Genomic DNA, 17,391 nt, shown 5'->3' on the forward strand with positions numbered 1-17,391 from the left:
TGCTGCAACCGTGAACAATTGAGTGTTCTGTGTGGTTCATTGAGGACCAGGGATAGTGACTGACACCCTTACTTTTCTCTGGCATACTAGGTACTTCTCCGAGGTTACCAGTGTGAATGTAATTACTAAGGTAGAATCAGCACTGACACTGTGTTTGGAGGAGGACAGGGAAAGGATGCGGAGAAGGACCTTTGTACAGACCTAATTTTTGTCTAGTTTCTTTCTCCTTGCTCTTGACATCCCTGTAATTGTCTCACATTCTGTTAACAGTTTTACATGCCAAGTGCAGAATATAAAGATGGAAAGTGAAGAGCTTTAAAAACAGTGTTACAGGCTATAGCATGTCTGTCATATCTGTAGCAGTTATTGTGCATGTAGGTAAATAGGACAAGTTACAGTAAGAGTCTGCTTCCCAGGAATTACAAGTCAGACAAAATCATTTTACTGGAATTTGGTTCTTGAGCTAATTGGGCAGAGATTAAATTCCATATTTGTATTTCCTATAAAGTCAAAGTCTTGTCAACATTTCTCTAGTTGAGGAACATTGGATCATGTTGAGTATTTTATCCTACTTGGTATAAGAAAATGAAGTTGGAGAGCGTATATTTTGGCCATGTCTGTGGTCAAAGATTCACATTCTGGTGCTACCAGTTCCCGGTATTGTGACCGTGAGCTCTCTGTGACTCAGTTTCTTCATTTATTAAATGGAGTACTAAGAGCAGTACCTATATCATACAATTGTTGAGATGTAAATGAGATAATATATGTAAAAATAATGTGGCATCTGATAAATATTTAAGTTACCCATAAATATTAGACAGTGTTCTTTGTATAATTAACATTTAGGGACAGAAATATAAACTGCTATGTAAAGTAATTTTCAAAATTGTCATATGAAGCCAAATCTACGCAGCAATTGAGATTTAATTCCCATTATTTTAGACAGCTTTCATTTTAAGAATTTTTCTCTATTAAATCGATGGTAGTTGTCATACTGAAACTAAGTGACTTGAAAATCATTTTTTAAGCCCATAGAAACAGTTCCTCAACTAATGGTGAGGCTCTTTCAAATAAGTAATGTATGTGGATAATGTAGGTTTCTCCATTCCAAACAAGGAGATTACTCTTTCTAACTAGTGTACTTCTGTGCTCCACATACCAGCTCTTCTTAACTTCAGCACACAGATAGCCACCTGCCCAAGAGTAGTTTTGAGCTTTATTAGTCAAATAAGGGTTTGTTGTCGATATGACCAACGCCACATTGTGGTTCCACAGAGGCTGCTGCTGGCGCTTAATCACAGCTTTGATTATAAGCAGACGTCTTTTGTGCAGCACCATCATTGCCTCCCCCTCAGCCTTGACCTGGCCCAGACACCATAGCAGCAGTGAGAGTGGCTGGAGGCCGTGCTGCTGCAGTGCCACATTCCCACAGTATCAGCTTTCTGGGAGGAGAAACGCCCCTTAATACCTCTTGAGACTCTCAGAGAAGGCAGTTTCTACTTCCTACCTGCCCTCCCTTTCTGCTCATATAGAAATGCATCTAATTCCATCACCCTAACCCCACTTGTCCTCAACTGAACGTGCTTTGTTCCCAATTCCAACGTTGCATGGGAGAAGCAGGGGCCAGCACGGTGGGCCAGGTGGGGTGGACAGACTTTTCCAGGATCAGGAAGTTCAGAACTACATTGACTTAAAATTTATTTTTAAAAAAAGTTGGCAAACACTGTTAGCTGTTAATGGGGACTGACTGCACAAAACAGCAGATATTCATAAATTCATCAGTATTTGGCACTAGAGCGATCTTTTTGTTTTTCTCTTTAATGAAAAGCCAGTTTACTTGTTTTTACCCGTAAAGATAACATTCTTGAGACTCCATCACCTTAGAAAATAAGCATGCCGGGTGGGAGGACAGAAACCAGGACAGCTAAAACTCAGTCCCGGATAATCCACAAACTAGATCCTTCACAGACAGATAATCAAGAGTTGACTGTATTTGTCAGTGTTTCTCACCCTGTGCATCAGATGCTAGGAGAGAGAGAGCTGTGTGCACTAAGGAGAGCTCCCGAGTGAGAGGACCAGGGAGACAGTTTCTAGATTCTGGTAGTCTGCATGGTTCAGATACAATGTTTCTGTTGTTGTGTTCTTTCATTTATAAGCTATCCATTTCTCCTAAAACATTTTGACAGTCTCATTAATAAGTTGCTATCTAAAACGTTAACATATAAAATAATGTGAACAAAGTACAAGTTTTAGAATGCAGTTATACCAAGTAATTTTTTAATATAACTATTTTTTAAATGCATAATCTTATTAGAATGTTCCTTTTTACAATTGTTCTATACCAGTCTGTAGAATCTGAAGTGTAGAGTTTATTTCATAAATAAATTGCGGGCCTCTTAACTGCTAAGAAGACTATTAATAATTCGTTACTTTATCATGTGTCAGCCTTAAATATAGTATTATTTTATGTTTTTATTACACATCACAAATTCCAAACTAAACTATTGTATTTTAGTATGTTATAAAACAGTGTCTTAAATGTAACTTTGTTAAATAACATAAAAAGCCTTTGTGTTGAAACAGGCCAGTACTAGGTCACTGTACGGTGTTAACAAGTCTGCTTAGAGTGTCTGGTTGAGGAGTGCCCTTGTTAACCATGAGAGTTGTAGTCAGATGTTGCCAGAACTTCGTAATGCAGTACTCTTACTCCATAGAGATCACTCTTTTCCATTTAAAGATTGAGAACCTCGACCCTCGAGGCATTCAGCTGTCAGCTCTCTTCATGAGTGGCGTGGACATGGCCCTGTTTGCAAACGACGCGTGTGGCCAGCCCGTGCCCTGGGAACACTGCTGTCCTTGGATGTATTTTGATGGGAAGCTCTTCCAGTCCAAGCTCCTCAAAGCAAGCCGGGAAAAGACCCCACTCATCGACCTCTGTGATGGTCAGGTCAGTTGCAAGGACACAGGCTTGGAGGTGGGAAGAGGTGGCTGGCCACCTTTAACCAGAGGGAAATATTGCTCACTGGCTAATGGGTTGTCTTTCACACCAAATTTGCAATGACCTCATGTGACAGGATTCTGTTTTAGATTGGGCCCAGCCAATATCTGAGTCAGTGTCAGTTCAGTGCCCATGTGAGCTGAACTCTGGAACATAGTACACTCGATTCTCATTAATCACTGCAGTTATGCTCTGTGAATTTGCCTCAGACATTGAATTAGCAGATGTTGAACCTCGCCTCTTAGGGGAAATACAGGGTTAGGTACCTATAATCCTCCAATCACAACATCTTTTTCAACAGATCAGCATATAACCTTGTTTGTGTGTGTTTCTATTTAAAGACATCTTAAAGAATATATATTGTCAATTTGCTCACATTGAACTCAGGGCCAGCAATGCTATAATTCAGCCTGAACAAAGCTAAGCTAACACACATATTTTCTCCATCACAGCCTGGCAATTAGGAACATGGACAACACTTAACACTGCACCCGGGACCATGTCAAACAGAAAGGCACCCACAAAAGTTTTTAAAAGGGCTCTAAGTAGACCATAAATAGGATTTTGCTTATAGTATAAAAGGTGAAACAGAAGGCAGAGTGTCACCTTCTTAAGTGTCCCCTGCTCTATGCATGTCTACAAATGACCACAAGAATGTCACAGTACTGATTTCAGGTTTACAAATACATTTTAGCAAGTAGATGAATTCACAAATGGGGAGCCCGTGAATTGTGAGGGTTGACTGTGCTTTTTTTTTTTTTAAACCCAGGTTTAAAAATAAAGTCAAGTAGGTTATCAGGTGATTTTGCCTCATTGCCTGAAAGACAAATTGGCTTCGAAGCCTTTAAACCTTAAACTACCAAATATGTGATATCTAGGACTGATTCATTGTGGAGTAAGCAGATTTTCAGATTATCTGGTTAAAGACTGGTTGTCAAAGACAGTTCCAATTGAATATTTTCATTAGATGAGCTTTGTTCAGGCTGAGTTACAGCACTGCTGGCCTTGAGTTCAGTGGATTTTGACATACACAAGTTGTATAATCTACATTCGTGCAGGTTATGTTGTTTTTTGTGATGTAATTAACATAAAATGACAGAATAGTCATCTCATGGGCAGCCTTGCAGAGAGGTCAGATCTCATCCTGAAGAGAGAACGCTAGGCTTCCCTTAGGAAGCATCTGTTACTCCGTGTCTCAGTTTGCTTTCTACAAAATGCAGTGAATACATGACCTAATACTAAATCGATAGGAAAGTAAACTTCAAAGATGTAAACTAGGCATCATCTGCCCTCTGGTACATGAATGGAAAGAAGGAAAACTGGGTGATACCTATTTGACTTAGCCATTTTTTTGAGAAACAAATTCACAGTTTCAGTAATAACTTTTAGAATAAATGATTCTTACCTGAAGATATGCTCAGACAGTAGGAATTCATGTTTGTTTTTGAGATTGAGGTATTTTAGGGGTTTTTTGCATTTTTGTTCTTGCAGTCATGTTTGCATTCTGCAAACAAGTACTGCTAAGCAGACTAACTGTTTATTATAAATAACTACACATGGCACAGCAGCCTATGTACCATTTCTTTCCTGTTCATTCCAATGCAGCTGAAACCTTGTGAATCAGGTTTTCACATGCTGGTGCTTGATTTGCAGGCCGAGCAAGCTGCCAAGGTAGAAAAGATGCGGCAGAGCATCCTGGAAGGGCTGAACTTCTCCCGGCAGAGCCTCCCGCTCCCCTTCCCACCGCCCTCAGCACTGCCTTTCTACCCAACTTCTGTGTACCCGCGGCACTTCGGACCTGTACCCCCAGCTCAGGGCCGAGGGCGGGGCTTTGCAGGTGAGTATGCCCACCACCACAGGTAGGGCCTTGCTAATGTGGGAAGAAAGATGTACATGCAGGCCTTAGTGGGCCATATCTTGCCACCTTGAGACTTTGTAATTAACTGTCAAGTTTAGTTATGAAAGGAGCAAATTGAGACCAGACGAGATTCTGGGAAAGGGGGCAACAAAAGCTGTGGCAGAGGTGAGATTTTAAAATCAGTCAATATCGCTGAAAATTCTGCTTACACTTATGATTTAAGATTCTCAAGTGAGGTTGGGGGAGCCCTCCTCTACCAAGGCTACTCCCGGCCACTGACTGGGCCACATGATAGTCTCCAGTGGCAGGAGGCTCCTTCAGTATTGTTGGATCTGTGTTCTGGTGTTGACAAGAGAGGCTGGGAAATCCCTCCCTGGCAGTTAATGGTGCAAGAACAAAAACTGGAGGAAATGGGGACCACTCTGCCTGAAAGCCCACCCAGGGGGCTATATCCCCTTAACCCAGTTCCTTATGGCTTCTCCCATCTCTCTCCACCCGGGTCCCACAGGAGTCTGTGGCTTTGGAGGCCCCTATGGGGAAACTGTAGCAACAGGCGCTTACCGTGCCTTCCGCGTGGCGACGGCAGCAGGACACTGTGGAGCCTTCTCAGGCAGTGACGGCAGCAGGACTAGCAAGTCGCAGGGCGGTAATTATGCCACGCCTCCTCCTAGAGCTTCTGCCCGCCAGCAGCTTCCCTGCTCCTCTGGCTCCTCTTTCTCTTCTGTCCTGATTCTAGCAGCACATTCTGTCCATGAGGCCCCTGCCCTGGTATTTGTTTCTGCCCCTCTTCTCCTAGCCCCTGTCTGCCCCCAGGTCTCTGCAGCAGCTTTGCTGTGGGCCATCTCTGCCTTACTTCTGGGATATCCTGTGTCCATACACAGCCTTTCCGGGCACCCAGCTTCCTAACTATCACCTTCTACGATAGAACCAGCTGCCCAGTAATACCAAATGATGTATCTTTCCTACCTTATTCCCCAAACACCCCCCTCTTGGTAAAGAGGATTTTACATGTATAAAAGATTCTAAGGCCACAGTTGAATTCCTGGCATAAAAACTTGACACAGTTTGAAACATTTTAAAAGAAACAGCTGATATTACATATATATATAGATAGATATAGATATAAATATCTATATCTATCTATATATAGATACAGATATATATATATATCAGTTAGTTTATTTTAAATTCCCATGGCTTCTCTTCTGATTTGTATTAGGTTTAAAAGGATGAAAAAAAGTCTTAACAATTAATTTTGAAATAACATCTTGTGATTTTGCTGTAATTTGAAGCCTGTGACTTGTGGCTTCATCACAGAGCCTGCATTTTGGGACTGCAGATTTAAACCTGGCCATCAGATCTACATTACAGGGTTCTTCAAATACATTTTTAAGTAACTTTGAGGATAGCAAGACTTTCTTAACCAGGAATGCTTTTCCAGCTCAGTTACTTGGGTGTTTACAGAGGCTTGCAAGGGAACTCTTGTGTAGCATTGAGATTCTTGCAGATGAATGGAGCCTCTCTGTGACCACAGGAGCATTTATCCCCAACCCACTTGACTTGCATGCCCCTTGTCCTGCCTCCCCTGAGTTCTCCCAGCTGTTGGGCACATTTTTTTTCCTGTTCCTATGTCATGTGGTACACAGTGAGGTGTGCTCTCTGCTTGTAGCCCTGGCCTGGCAACTCATGCCAGCCTGCGGTTGGGATAAAACGTGGGGGTGGGGAGGGGAATCTTAGGGTGAAATGACAAGACAAACCTGCTTCCTAACTTCCCCCAGATTCTGTCTGGAACTCAGATCTGCTATCCAGCGTAGTAGCCACTGTCCACATATGGCTTCAAGCACTTTTAACTCATCCAACCTGAGCTGTGTCCTAAGTGAAAGATACGCTTTGTTTTTAAAGACATAATATGGGGGGGAAATGCAAAATATCTTATTAGTAGTTTTTTATATTGATTGCATGGTGAAATAATATTTTGGATATATTGAGTTAAATAAAATAGATGCTATTAATACTTATTTCAAATGTGTCTTTCTATTTTTGTAATGTGGCTACTAGAAAATGGAAGGCTTATCCCAGATTTTGTTGGACAGCATTGTCTAGCTGCTGAATCATTATGGCTAACACCTAGACAATGAGAGTTTATTATAATCCATTCCATCTTTCAGAAAATAAGATGCTTGAAGTTCTGTTTTATTGTGTTTTTATCAGAAATTTTACTAAGTGTTAATAGAAAATTTTCTTGGGTAAACATGTTAGAAAACTAAGCTTAGAGTATGCAGGCTAGTGATAATTAATAGAGGTTAGTGCATACAGTGAATTTGTGACCCAACATAAAGTGATTCTAATTTAACAGTACAATAAGAAATAACAGCCTCTGTTCACTGATTAATTTCCGTAATATTTGGTTAAGGTAGTAAACTTGGAAGTAATTATCCAAACAGAAGATAATATATACAAGCCAACTGCAGCAAGGACAGTACATGATGGAATGTATTTCTTGTACACTTTGCCGTTGTAACCCATTTCAGTTGTCATGGGTTATTTGCATAGCCACCACATTTGTCCTGCTTTCAGGTGTATTTTTAACAACAGTTAAAACCATTAAAATCAAACTGTGCACATAGATACTCCACATAATGAACAAGTCATCACAAAGCAAGAGAAAAGGCTTCGTATGAAAAATAAAAAAATAATTAAAAAGAAAATGCTTGCCTGTTTCTCTTTGCCATTTTTAATTCTGGGATAGTAAGGATTTTCTTTCCCCTTTTTTTGGTCTATTTTTCCTATAGGAATCCAACCTATACCTTCTCAGGGAGGGAAGCTAGAAATAGCTGGCACCGTAGTCGGCCACTGGGCTGGGAGCAGACGGGGCCGTGGGGGCCGTGGGCCTTTCCCCCTACAGGTCGTTTCTGTTGGAGGACCATCAAGAGGGTAAGTGCTGAATGATGAAAATGTATTTATATAAATTAAAACATAGCCTCTTACTTGCTTTTTTCAGTTATGAGTTTATTAGAAACATTTTTATATCACTAAATGCATTCTTTATAATATTCTCAGTGGTTACATAGGATTGTATTATATATACCGTTATGTAATTATTTAAGTCATTGAATAATTATCCACACATTCAATTAATCATTTTTAATGTTTAAAACAGTTAGCATTTTTGAAGTGTATCTTTCAAATTGCATGCACTGGATATGGACCAATCCACAACTTTGGTATATCGGGATGATGCTCTAACCAAGTTGTCCAGCCTGGGCCCGTTTAATATTATTTTAAATTTATTAAATGCTGTTTAAAATAGATTGAAGTCTTTCTGCTTTTGTCCTCTTTTATTCATTCAGGCGTCCAAGAGGAGTTATTTCCACCCCAGTGATCAGAACATTTGGAAGAGGGGGGAGGTACTATGGCAGAGGCTACAAAAACCAGGGTGCAATTCAGGTAATAACATGACATAATGCTGGTGCTGGTTCACTCCCTAGTGTCTTGTCTTCCAGATTAGTGTTTCATTCCAGACAGGAGGGTTGTTGGGATGTGTTTGTGGAACATCTAACTTGATAGTGGCACGTGGTGCTCACTAGCTATAAAGTCCCTCAACTCAAATTGTGTCCATGAGTTTTGTATTCATGTTCACAGTTGCTTATAGAAATTTACTGAGAATAACCCAAGGCCATTTATGGTGTTTATATTAGAAAATATTACTAGGTAAATAGTATTTAGGATTTAAAAAGAAAATCGTGACTTTTATTGCTGGGACAGTATGTCTGTTTCTCCTTCTCCTGGACCATCTTGACTAACTTCTCCCAGAAAGGATCAGCTGAAGAGGAAACAAGTCATGTACCTGTCTTCAGGAAAGAGCTAGAACTTTCTTCTGCTTTGGAATGATCTTTTTAAAACATCAGTTAGCTCTACCACCATAGTATATTGTCTTACCTCCTGAGTTACGATATTTAACCAAAGTGTACAGTTTATTTTGATGATATTAACGTATACCTTAAGAGGAGTGCACTCTTGCAACTCATATTAATAACCCATATTTAGAAACTTAATTTACCAAGAGAAGATAAAGGTGGCTATACCAGATGATCTTTGCATCTTGGTAACTTGTTTTAAGGAACTTGTTTAAAAATACATAAAACATCAAGTACACAGGCCGTCTCTTCCCTGAAAGCGGGGCACAGGCCGCATCCAGCAAAAGGAAGAACGTGGCAAAATGTGCCCCCAATTCCCCCAGCCCTACCCTGACCTTCCCCTGCCTTCACAGAGATGCATTTTGAGCCAAAGGCACTCTAGCCACTCAATAGATTTAGGAGAAGGAACCACAACCTTATTGTGGCTCCAGCCCAGAGCCCTTCCTGTAAAAATGGCCTTTATGGTGTGTTACTGTAGTCGATAATGGCGGCCTTTCTTGAGCTGGTAGTAGGGAATGTGTGTCCCCACATTACTTAAGAACTTTAATGTAAAATATATATATACCAAAAACCACACAAAACAGATGTGTAGCTTAATTAGTTATAAGGCAAATACCCATGTGCTGTCACATGCTAAACATGATTAGCATCACCAACCATATGAAGAGCCCCTCCTTCCTTATCCCAACACCTCCCTCTTCCCTCTGCCAAAAATAACCATGACCCAGGATTGATTCTCTTTTCAGTTATCTTGTCCTCTTTGTGGTTTTATCATTCTTGTGTGTTGTCCCTAGATATGGTAGAGTTTTGTTCATTTTTTTTTTTAGTTTGCTATGTTAAGTGTCCCTCCCTTTCTTGTCTTTTATCTGTTAAAGGACAACCCAGGCATTTCATGACAGACTTCTGGATTCTGCTGAGTGCATACTCATGGTGCCGTTCGTTCCCCATGTCCCTCTGTTTGTTTCTTGCATGCTAGTAGCTGTGTCTGGGTGCTCCCTTGTTCTTGGGTTTGTCCCTGTGGCTAGACTGGAGCGCATCTATGTGCTTTTGTGTCTGTTTGTCTATTTTTGTGTGTTGGACCCATCAGTGCCTCAGTGACTAGACCATTCATTCATTAGAGATTGCAGAATGAAGATGTTCTTAATCCATTGTTTCTTTTTTTATTGGGGTATTTTTATAAATAGATGCTTCCCGTTGCTTCCTGTTCGGTGCCCAAGTATTAGAACCCTTACAGGAAAGGCAAGATCTGCATGTGGTGTTGAAGTCCCACCTTGCCTGTCCTAGGCTGCAGGGCCCTTTCACTGTGACCTCAGGTCCTCAGTAACTTTCTGTCTAGAGTGTCACCCAGCCCAGCAGACCTGCAACAGCCACTTCTCTCAGTTTCTTGGTTTCTTCAGTGGGAAACAGCATTTCAAGACCATAGTACAGACACCAGTGCACTCTGATTACCATAAGGTCGGTCACTGTTCTGGTTCTTTGTGTACACACAGCTCCACTTCTTCATACATGAACATGCTTTTTACTATATATATTTTGAAGATAGAATCCTCATAAATTCATAACAGTTTTTTTAATACAAACTGAGGACTATGATGCTTTCACTTTGCTCCTGCATTGTTATGTCTGTCCTTTCTTCCACACCAAGTCACAATTTCTGGGCTTTTCCTGTGGACAGAGCTAGAGGGGAAGGTATGCCTATGCACATTGTGTATGGTGGGTGCACACATGTATACGCTTACGCTGCTGTGTTTTTCTTCTCAGTGAAAAACCTCAAGAATTTATATTGAGGTTTTCAGTTCAAATTTAGAACTTCAGAAATCTTACTTAACCTTTATTGTTTGTATCTATGTATCCTTCCGTCCTGTGAATCATGGTTCCTAAGAACCCAGGGGATGGGTAACTTAGAATGTCCCATAACTCATATTTACTTTATCCCATATTGCACACACAGGCAGCTCAGAACAGTTAATACTGCCGTCACCAGCACCATCACTGAGGAAAGGTAAAATGTTGGCATATGCTTTCCTGTCCCTGCCATCTTGAATTTTTTTAAAAATAGCTGTGCTGTTACCGTCTGCATGGTTCGAGCATATAGGAATGACCTGCTTCACTCTTCCTTTAGTCTCATCTGCCCAGGTTCCATACATCTCTGCATCTTAGGCCCCACCAACCTGTGTCTGAAGGTCCATTTTATTCTTCGGAGGCTCTTTCTTTAGCAGATCCCTCAGGGAGAACTTATGGAAGAAATACTCAATTTGAAAGCAGTTGTTTTCCTAACATAGGCATACCTTGAAGGTACTGTGGGTTTGTTTCCAGACCACTACAATAAAGTGGGTACCTTAATAAAGAGAGCTATAACCCTTTTGCTGGTGGAGGGTCTGCCTTTGATTTGTAAAATTGCAACATCTATGAAGCACAATGAAGCAAAAAGTAATAAAGCAAGGTGTGTCTGTCCTTGAAAACATTGACTCTATCCCCTCCTCAAGTATCTTACATCTGTGATGTCATTTGCTTCTGTCAGAAAGCTTTGCTGTCAGAGGCTGATAATATCTAATTGTCTTTTCCTCTGAAGTCATTTGCTGTTTGGGCTTAAATGCCCAAATTGTTTTTTGTTTTTCTGTCAAAGTTTAGTGATACAATTTGCTGCTGGTTGCTCTGGGTCAATGCAGTCAGTAGAGGACATAACTCTTTCAAACACAATTTCAAATCTTGTTTTACATCAGAAAGTTTTCTTGAATTACTAGTTTTTCATCTCTGTTCTTTTTCTTTGCTTATTTTAATCTCTGGTGCTTCTGTAGTCATAGTCCTTCAGGATTTGTCTTCAGTGTTTGTCATACTCTTGATTTCTTTTTATCTTTCCCTTTCTTTTTTTTGAGATATAATTCACGTACTGTACAATTCACTTGTTTAAAATATGCAGTTCTCAGGATCATGCAGTAGTTACCACTAATTGCAAAAGAGTTATCACCCCAAGAAGAAACCCCATACTCATGAGCAGTCACTACCCACCCTGCACCGCCCTGCCCTAGCCCCTGACAACCACGTATCTGCTTTGTGTCTCAGTGGACTTGTTCTCTGTACCTTTTATATAAATAAATGCATGCATGGCATATACCAGCACTTCATTCCTTTTAATTATTGAGTAATGTTCTATTGTGTGGATAGACCACACTTTGTTTATCCATCTGTTGATAGACATTTAGGTTTTTATTTTGGGGCCGCTGTGAATAATGCTGCTGTGAACATATATGTACAATTCTGGATTTTTCCCCATCAGTTATTTTGAGATATAATAAACATATATTGTTAAATTATGTTAGTTTCTGATATAACATGATTCAATATTTGTATATTTGCAAAATGATCACATTAATTCTAGTTAAAATCCATCACCTTACATAATTTTAAAGTCTTTTTGTGATGAGAACTTTTAAGGTCTACTACTCTTACACACAACCTTCAAATACACTGGGTGGGGCAAAAGTAGGTTTACAGTTCATATGGAAAGAAATACAAAAATTAATAAATAGTACAAGAATAAACTTCCACATACAACTATAAACCTACTTTTGCCCCACCCTATACAATAGAGTATTGTTAACTATAATCATTATGTACAAGTGTTTGTGTAGACATATGTTTTCAGTTCTCTTGGGTATATAGATAGGAGTGAATTCTCATGTGGTACTTCAATTTAACTAATTGAGAAACCACCAAACTGTTTTTCCAAAGCGGCTGCACCATTTTCCATTCCTACGAGCAATGTCTGAGGTTTTGATTTCTCTACATTCTCACCAGTACTTTTTGTCATTTGAGTTTAGCCATCCCAGTAGGTATAGAGTACTATCAAATATAGTTTTGATTTGCTTTTGCCTATCTTTGTTTCTTTCTGATTGTAAAAACTTTCTTCCTTTTCACTTCGGGTAATACAGTATTTATTTAGTGTGTTTCTTCTAGTCTAGTCCTCATTTTTGGAAAAATCTTTTTAGTTTGAATTCTTTTCTAAGATTTTCACCTCCCTTCCTGGCTTTTCTTGGTTTGATCAGTATACATTCTGTCCTATCACAGCCATTTTGAAATCAGAGAAGCAGTCTTGGGCTTTTGTGGACACACCTTTCTGGCATATTTCATTGCCCGTAAGGCTGTTGTTTCATCCCTTATTTTCATATAATGGCATCAAATGTACTTCCACCTTGGTACTGTCTATTGCTCATTTTCAGGTGACAGTATTTTTTGCCTCTTGAAGGAGAGATAATGAAGGGCAGCTTGTCGCCTGAAAGTGTCTGATCTGTGTCTCTTGTCTCCGTTATTGCCATCCTGGTAGGGCGAGTTCTGAGAGCATATGTGCAGAAGAGGCAGTGTAGCTATGTGCTTGTGGTCAGTCACTTGGTGGGGGTGGTGGGGGGCACTCCTCACAGTGGCTGAGGCTTACAGGACCAGTTGGCTGTAGAGAGAGGTACAAGCTGACTTCCTTCTCATTCCTCTTGCTCCCTCCATGCACGTCTCCATATCCCCCCAGAGAGTGACTATGAGAGGGCCGCACTGTCAACAGCGGCAGTACCACTGCAGGTGTTCGTTTAGTCCAGTGAGTGAACTGTTTCCTAAGAGCTTGGGCTTTGAGGTTTGAAAGTATGTACTTGAGATCTTCATTACTAATCATTTGCCCCCTTTTTGGCCTCCTATATTTTTATATTTATTCCTCCTGTATTTTTATATTATTTATTTCAAGGTTCCAAGAAAATGACAGTAGTATAGACTTCTGAAAAAGTTTACATTAGAGTTTCTGAACTCTAGGGTTGAAAACTAAAATGAAAAGACAGTGTGGGACATGGAACCCAGAGGGGGAACATAGTAGTCACTGGTGTAGGGAGAGGGTATCCCTAAGGCAAGCGTAATGGGCACCTTCAGCCCCTTTGGGCTGAGCAGATGGCCTTTATTTTCAACCAGGCAAACACTCTGATTCCCAGAGTAACGAGAACTAGAAGGCACTAGATGCATCACCATCTTGTGTTGAAGGGGATGGAATGTGGAGCTGGAAGATCTGTAAGCAGCTTACCCATTTTGAGCCTTAGTTTTCTCATCTGAAGAAAAGATGACTTCATTGAAGGTGAAGACCATTAATGTTTTCTTCAGCAACAAGTCAGTCTGACAGTGGTCTCAGCCCTGGCAATGTCACCCCTACAAGACACTAGATTTGTTTGGAGGCATGGTAGATTGTCACCGCTTGTGCTGCAAGTGCTGCTGCCTTCTATAGGCAGAGGCTAGTAATACTTATAATCACCCTACAGTGTACCAGACAGTCCATGACAAAATTATGAGGTCCAAAAACCTGGCATCAGGTTGAGAAACCCATGGTCTAAGAAGATGTAAGCAACTGAAAGATCCCAGTCTTCTTCACAGATCCTTACAAGAGAGGCCTTGTCTTTTCAGGAAATGTGCTGCATCAGTCTCAGTGTTCATTTTTTCCAGAGAATTGTTTTTAAATTTGTTAGGAGGAGGAACAGACCCATTCAGAAGAGATAAAGCAGAAACATGTTGCAATTAGCAGTGCAGACTTGTTTCTTGCTGAGGTTGCCCAACAAGAATTGCTTCATTTCTTCATTTCCCAGTAGAAATGCGCGTCCTGCTGCCTGTTATGGGCAGATATGCCAGTTATTGGTCACGGGGGACAGGCATAGTCTGAAACTTCAGAGTAGACTTAAGGGGTGTGTGTTACAATACTTTAAATGACTTGATGCTATACAAAAGGATTACTTAGGGCTCCTTAAGTGATCCCCCCTCATCACTCATCATCAGGACATTAACTATAGGGAAGTGGAGGGAAGCAGACACAGAAGAAAACCACTGAGACAAGAAAATGTTCCTCCAGATGAAGGTCAATCAGCAATATGTATACAATTACACATAGAAAATTTATAGAGAATATATAATAGAATATATAGAGTGTATATAGACTTATAGAGTGTATGGAGTATATAATGTATAGAGAGTACATGCACTGTATTATGTTTTATTCTTGAATCTGTAGCGAGTATCATCAAACCTCAGTTAAAACCCTTTCTTTCACACTGTTTATCAAAAGCTGCCTTATCACTCGTAATTCATTTTAAACAGGGCAAGCCTCCTTATGCTGCTTCAGCAGAAGAAGTGGCCAAAGAACTGAAGTCGAGATCTGGGGAATCCAAGTCCTCTGCCATGTCTTCAGACGGGTCCCTGGCTGAAAATGGAGCGGTGGCTGAGAAGCCAGCTTCCCAGATGAACGGGAGTGCAGGCGATGCCAGGGCCCCCAGCCACTCAGAAAGTGCCTTGAACAATGACTCTAAGACGTGCAATACAAATCCTCACTTAAATGCACTAAGCACAGACAGTACTTGCCGTGGAGCTGATGCTCTGGAGGCAGCTGTCTTAAAGCAAGAAGAATAAACTTATTTTTTATAGAGGGTGAAGGATGCTGGAAGGGTAAGGATTTAGGAATATCTGGAGAGAAAGAGAGCCTACAGTTATGTACATTTTTTCCTTTCCGTAAGAGAAAAATGAGGACTTTGGAAATTCGGATCCCTCTTTGATATCAGAAATTTAAAAAACACATTTTTAGTTTTAACCAGTTGTAGTCAAAATGCTACAATAAAACAAAAAGAGAGAAAGAAAATGAAGAGCATTTGACTCCCACACTTAAAATGAAGTACACACACAGTTTAAACTGGTTATGACAAAAGCCTATAGTTGTGTTTCTTGAACTATAAAGAAAACAAATTTTGGCAGTCTTTAAGTATATATAGCTTAAAATATCATTTTTAGCATTTGGCACCATATGTATGCCATTATCTTTGATTTTTGCATTACTGTTCACAAGAAAGCTTTGTTTAAGGCTTTGATTTTATGATTATGAAAGAAATAAGGCACAACCACAGTTTTTCTTTCTTACTTAAATTTCATCACTGTTGATGTGGTTCTTTTGTGTTAAAAGAAAAAGTGCAACTATCAAAACAAAAAAAATTATAGAGTAATATTGCCGTTCTGCTGATTTTAAATATACAGTACATCATACATACTTTACAAGCAAGTTAAATGGAGATAAAGTTGAAATCATAGAAGATGCAAATGACCTTTCAAAATCAACACAATGTGTTCTGAAACTTTTTGTGACTTAAATACCATGCATCTGTGATCAATGAACTATGTGGTTTTGAATCGAACGTAGACCATTAGTGCTACTACTTGAGCTAAACTTCTGCATGGTTCATAATTTTTAAAGTGTGTAGTTAATATTATGCATGTTATTGTCCTTTCTTCCATTCTTACCAGTATGTGCCCATTTGCAAAACAAAAATGCTAATAATCAGTAATAGTCCTATAAAAGATGTTAACTCTGTTTAGTCATTGACTGATCTTGCTCTAACCTTAAAATTTTGTGATTATTGACCTCTGTTGCATTTATTCTAAAAACCCCCCAAAATTATCTAGCTGTTTCAAATATCAACATTACCCTGGTGTACTCACTGCTGTATGCATTATTGTTCTTTGTTGCTGTTTTATGCCTTCATATTAGCAAAATATGAAATTCTGTGAAAAACAAAAAAAAAATCCCTTTGATCTTAAAAAAAAAAAAAACCCTTCTGTAGCAGGAATCAAATTGCTTGTTCTTGAGAACTTTCCCATCAAGAATTTAGTAGAAGCAGGTATACTTATATCATTTTGATGTTTTTGTTAATGTTTCCAAACAATGTACTTTGAAATCAGAATCACTTCTTATTCGTTTTCATATAATTCTCCTGATGCTCTTCATCACACATTAGTGATCAGAAATGAGATGTAATTCCCCAATCCCTGCCCGCAAGACCTGAGTAGGATCTTACTGTAAGTTGAAGGGAGTTTTGCCCTAACTCATGGATTGTGCAAGAATGAACTGCTGTTGGGTTTGACTGATTGTAGATGGGTTGTGGTGTGGTGTATTGAAGGCTATTGAATGCAACTTACAATGCTTAATAAAAATCTTTATTCTTTTAGTATAAAGTATGGTGTGGCTTTTAAATTCCTTGTATTTTACTGAGATTTAATTCAAATTTAAATAGCTACTGAAGAGTTGGTTAAATAAACGAGATTTAGAAATATTTTGTCCTTTGCAAATAATTCCAGGTTTCCAGCTCTAAAGGAACTTACATATATTATTAATATGAAAATTATGCTGATATCTGAGTTTCATAGTTACAAAAAAGGCATTCTCTCTGATATAGCAAGTTTAGAAATAGAAATTTATTTTTTTATTTAAAAAAAGCCCAAGGAAGAAATAAATTCAATCTTGATTAAACCACTTTTTAAAAAATTAGCCAAATCCATACTTTATTCGGATTTGTCTATTTTTCACCTAATGTCCCTTCTGTTCTGGGATCCACTACATTTAGTTGTCCTGTCTCCTCAGACTCCTCTTGTCTGTGACAGCTTCTCCAACTTTTGTTGTTTTTGATAACCCTGACAGTTTTGAGGAATGCTGATAAGGTATTTTGTTGAATGTCCCTCAACTGGAATTGGTCTGATGTTTTACTCATGAGTCATCCTGGGTACGTATAGTTAACATGACTTATAACCGTTGATTGACTTTGATCATCTGGGTGTGTTGG

The 17,391-nt window shown here is 39.5% G+C and overlaps 1 protein-coding gene across 2 annotated transcripts in view; it reads left to right on the forward strand.

Annotated features, from left to right (window-relative positions):
• FAM120A (family with sequence similarity 120 member A) overlaps positions 1–16,786 on the forward strand; it is a 125,002-nt gene extending 108,216 nt beyond the window's left edge. The window contains exons 13-18 of one of the 2 annotated variants that reach the window (XM_054588076.1): positions 2,738–2,947; positions 4,652–4,835; positions 5,365–5,502; positions 7,649–7,790; positions 8,207–8,303; positions 14,888–16,786. In XM_054588076.1, the coding sequence (XP_054444051.1) occupies positions 2,738–2,947; positions 4,652–4,835; positions 5,365–5,502; positions 7,649–7,790; positions 8,207–8,303; positions 14,888–15,196 (1,080 nt within the window). In that variant the 3' untranslated portion in view covers positions 15,197–16,786. The remainder of the gene's footprint in view (positions 1–2,737; positions 2,948–4,651; positions 4,836–5,364; positions 5,503–7,648; positions 7,791–8,206; positions 8,304–14,887) is intronic. The other variant, XM_054588077.1, reaches the window with a different exon arrangement.
• Positions 16,787–17,391: the final 605 nt, after the last annotated feature.

The sequence above is a fragment of the Pteronotus mesoamericanus genome, unplaced genomic scaffold (genome assembly GCF_021234165.1).
Source record: "Pteronotus mesoamericanus isolate MK-2021 breed Mesoamerican mustached bat unplaced genomic scaffold, CSHL_Meso_final scaffold_125, whole genome shotgun sequence".
Classification (NCBI taxonomy): Eukaryota; Metazoa; Chordata; class Mammalia; order Chiroptera; family Mormoopidae; genus Pteronotus; species Pteronotus mesoamericanus.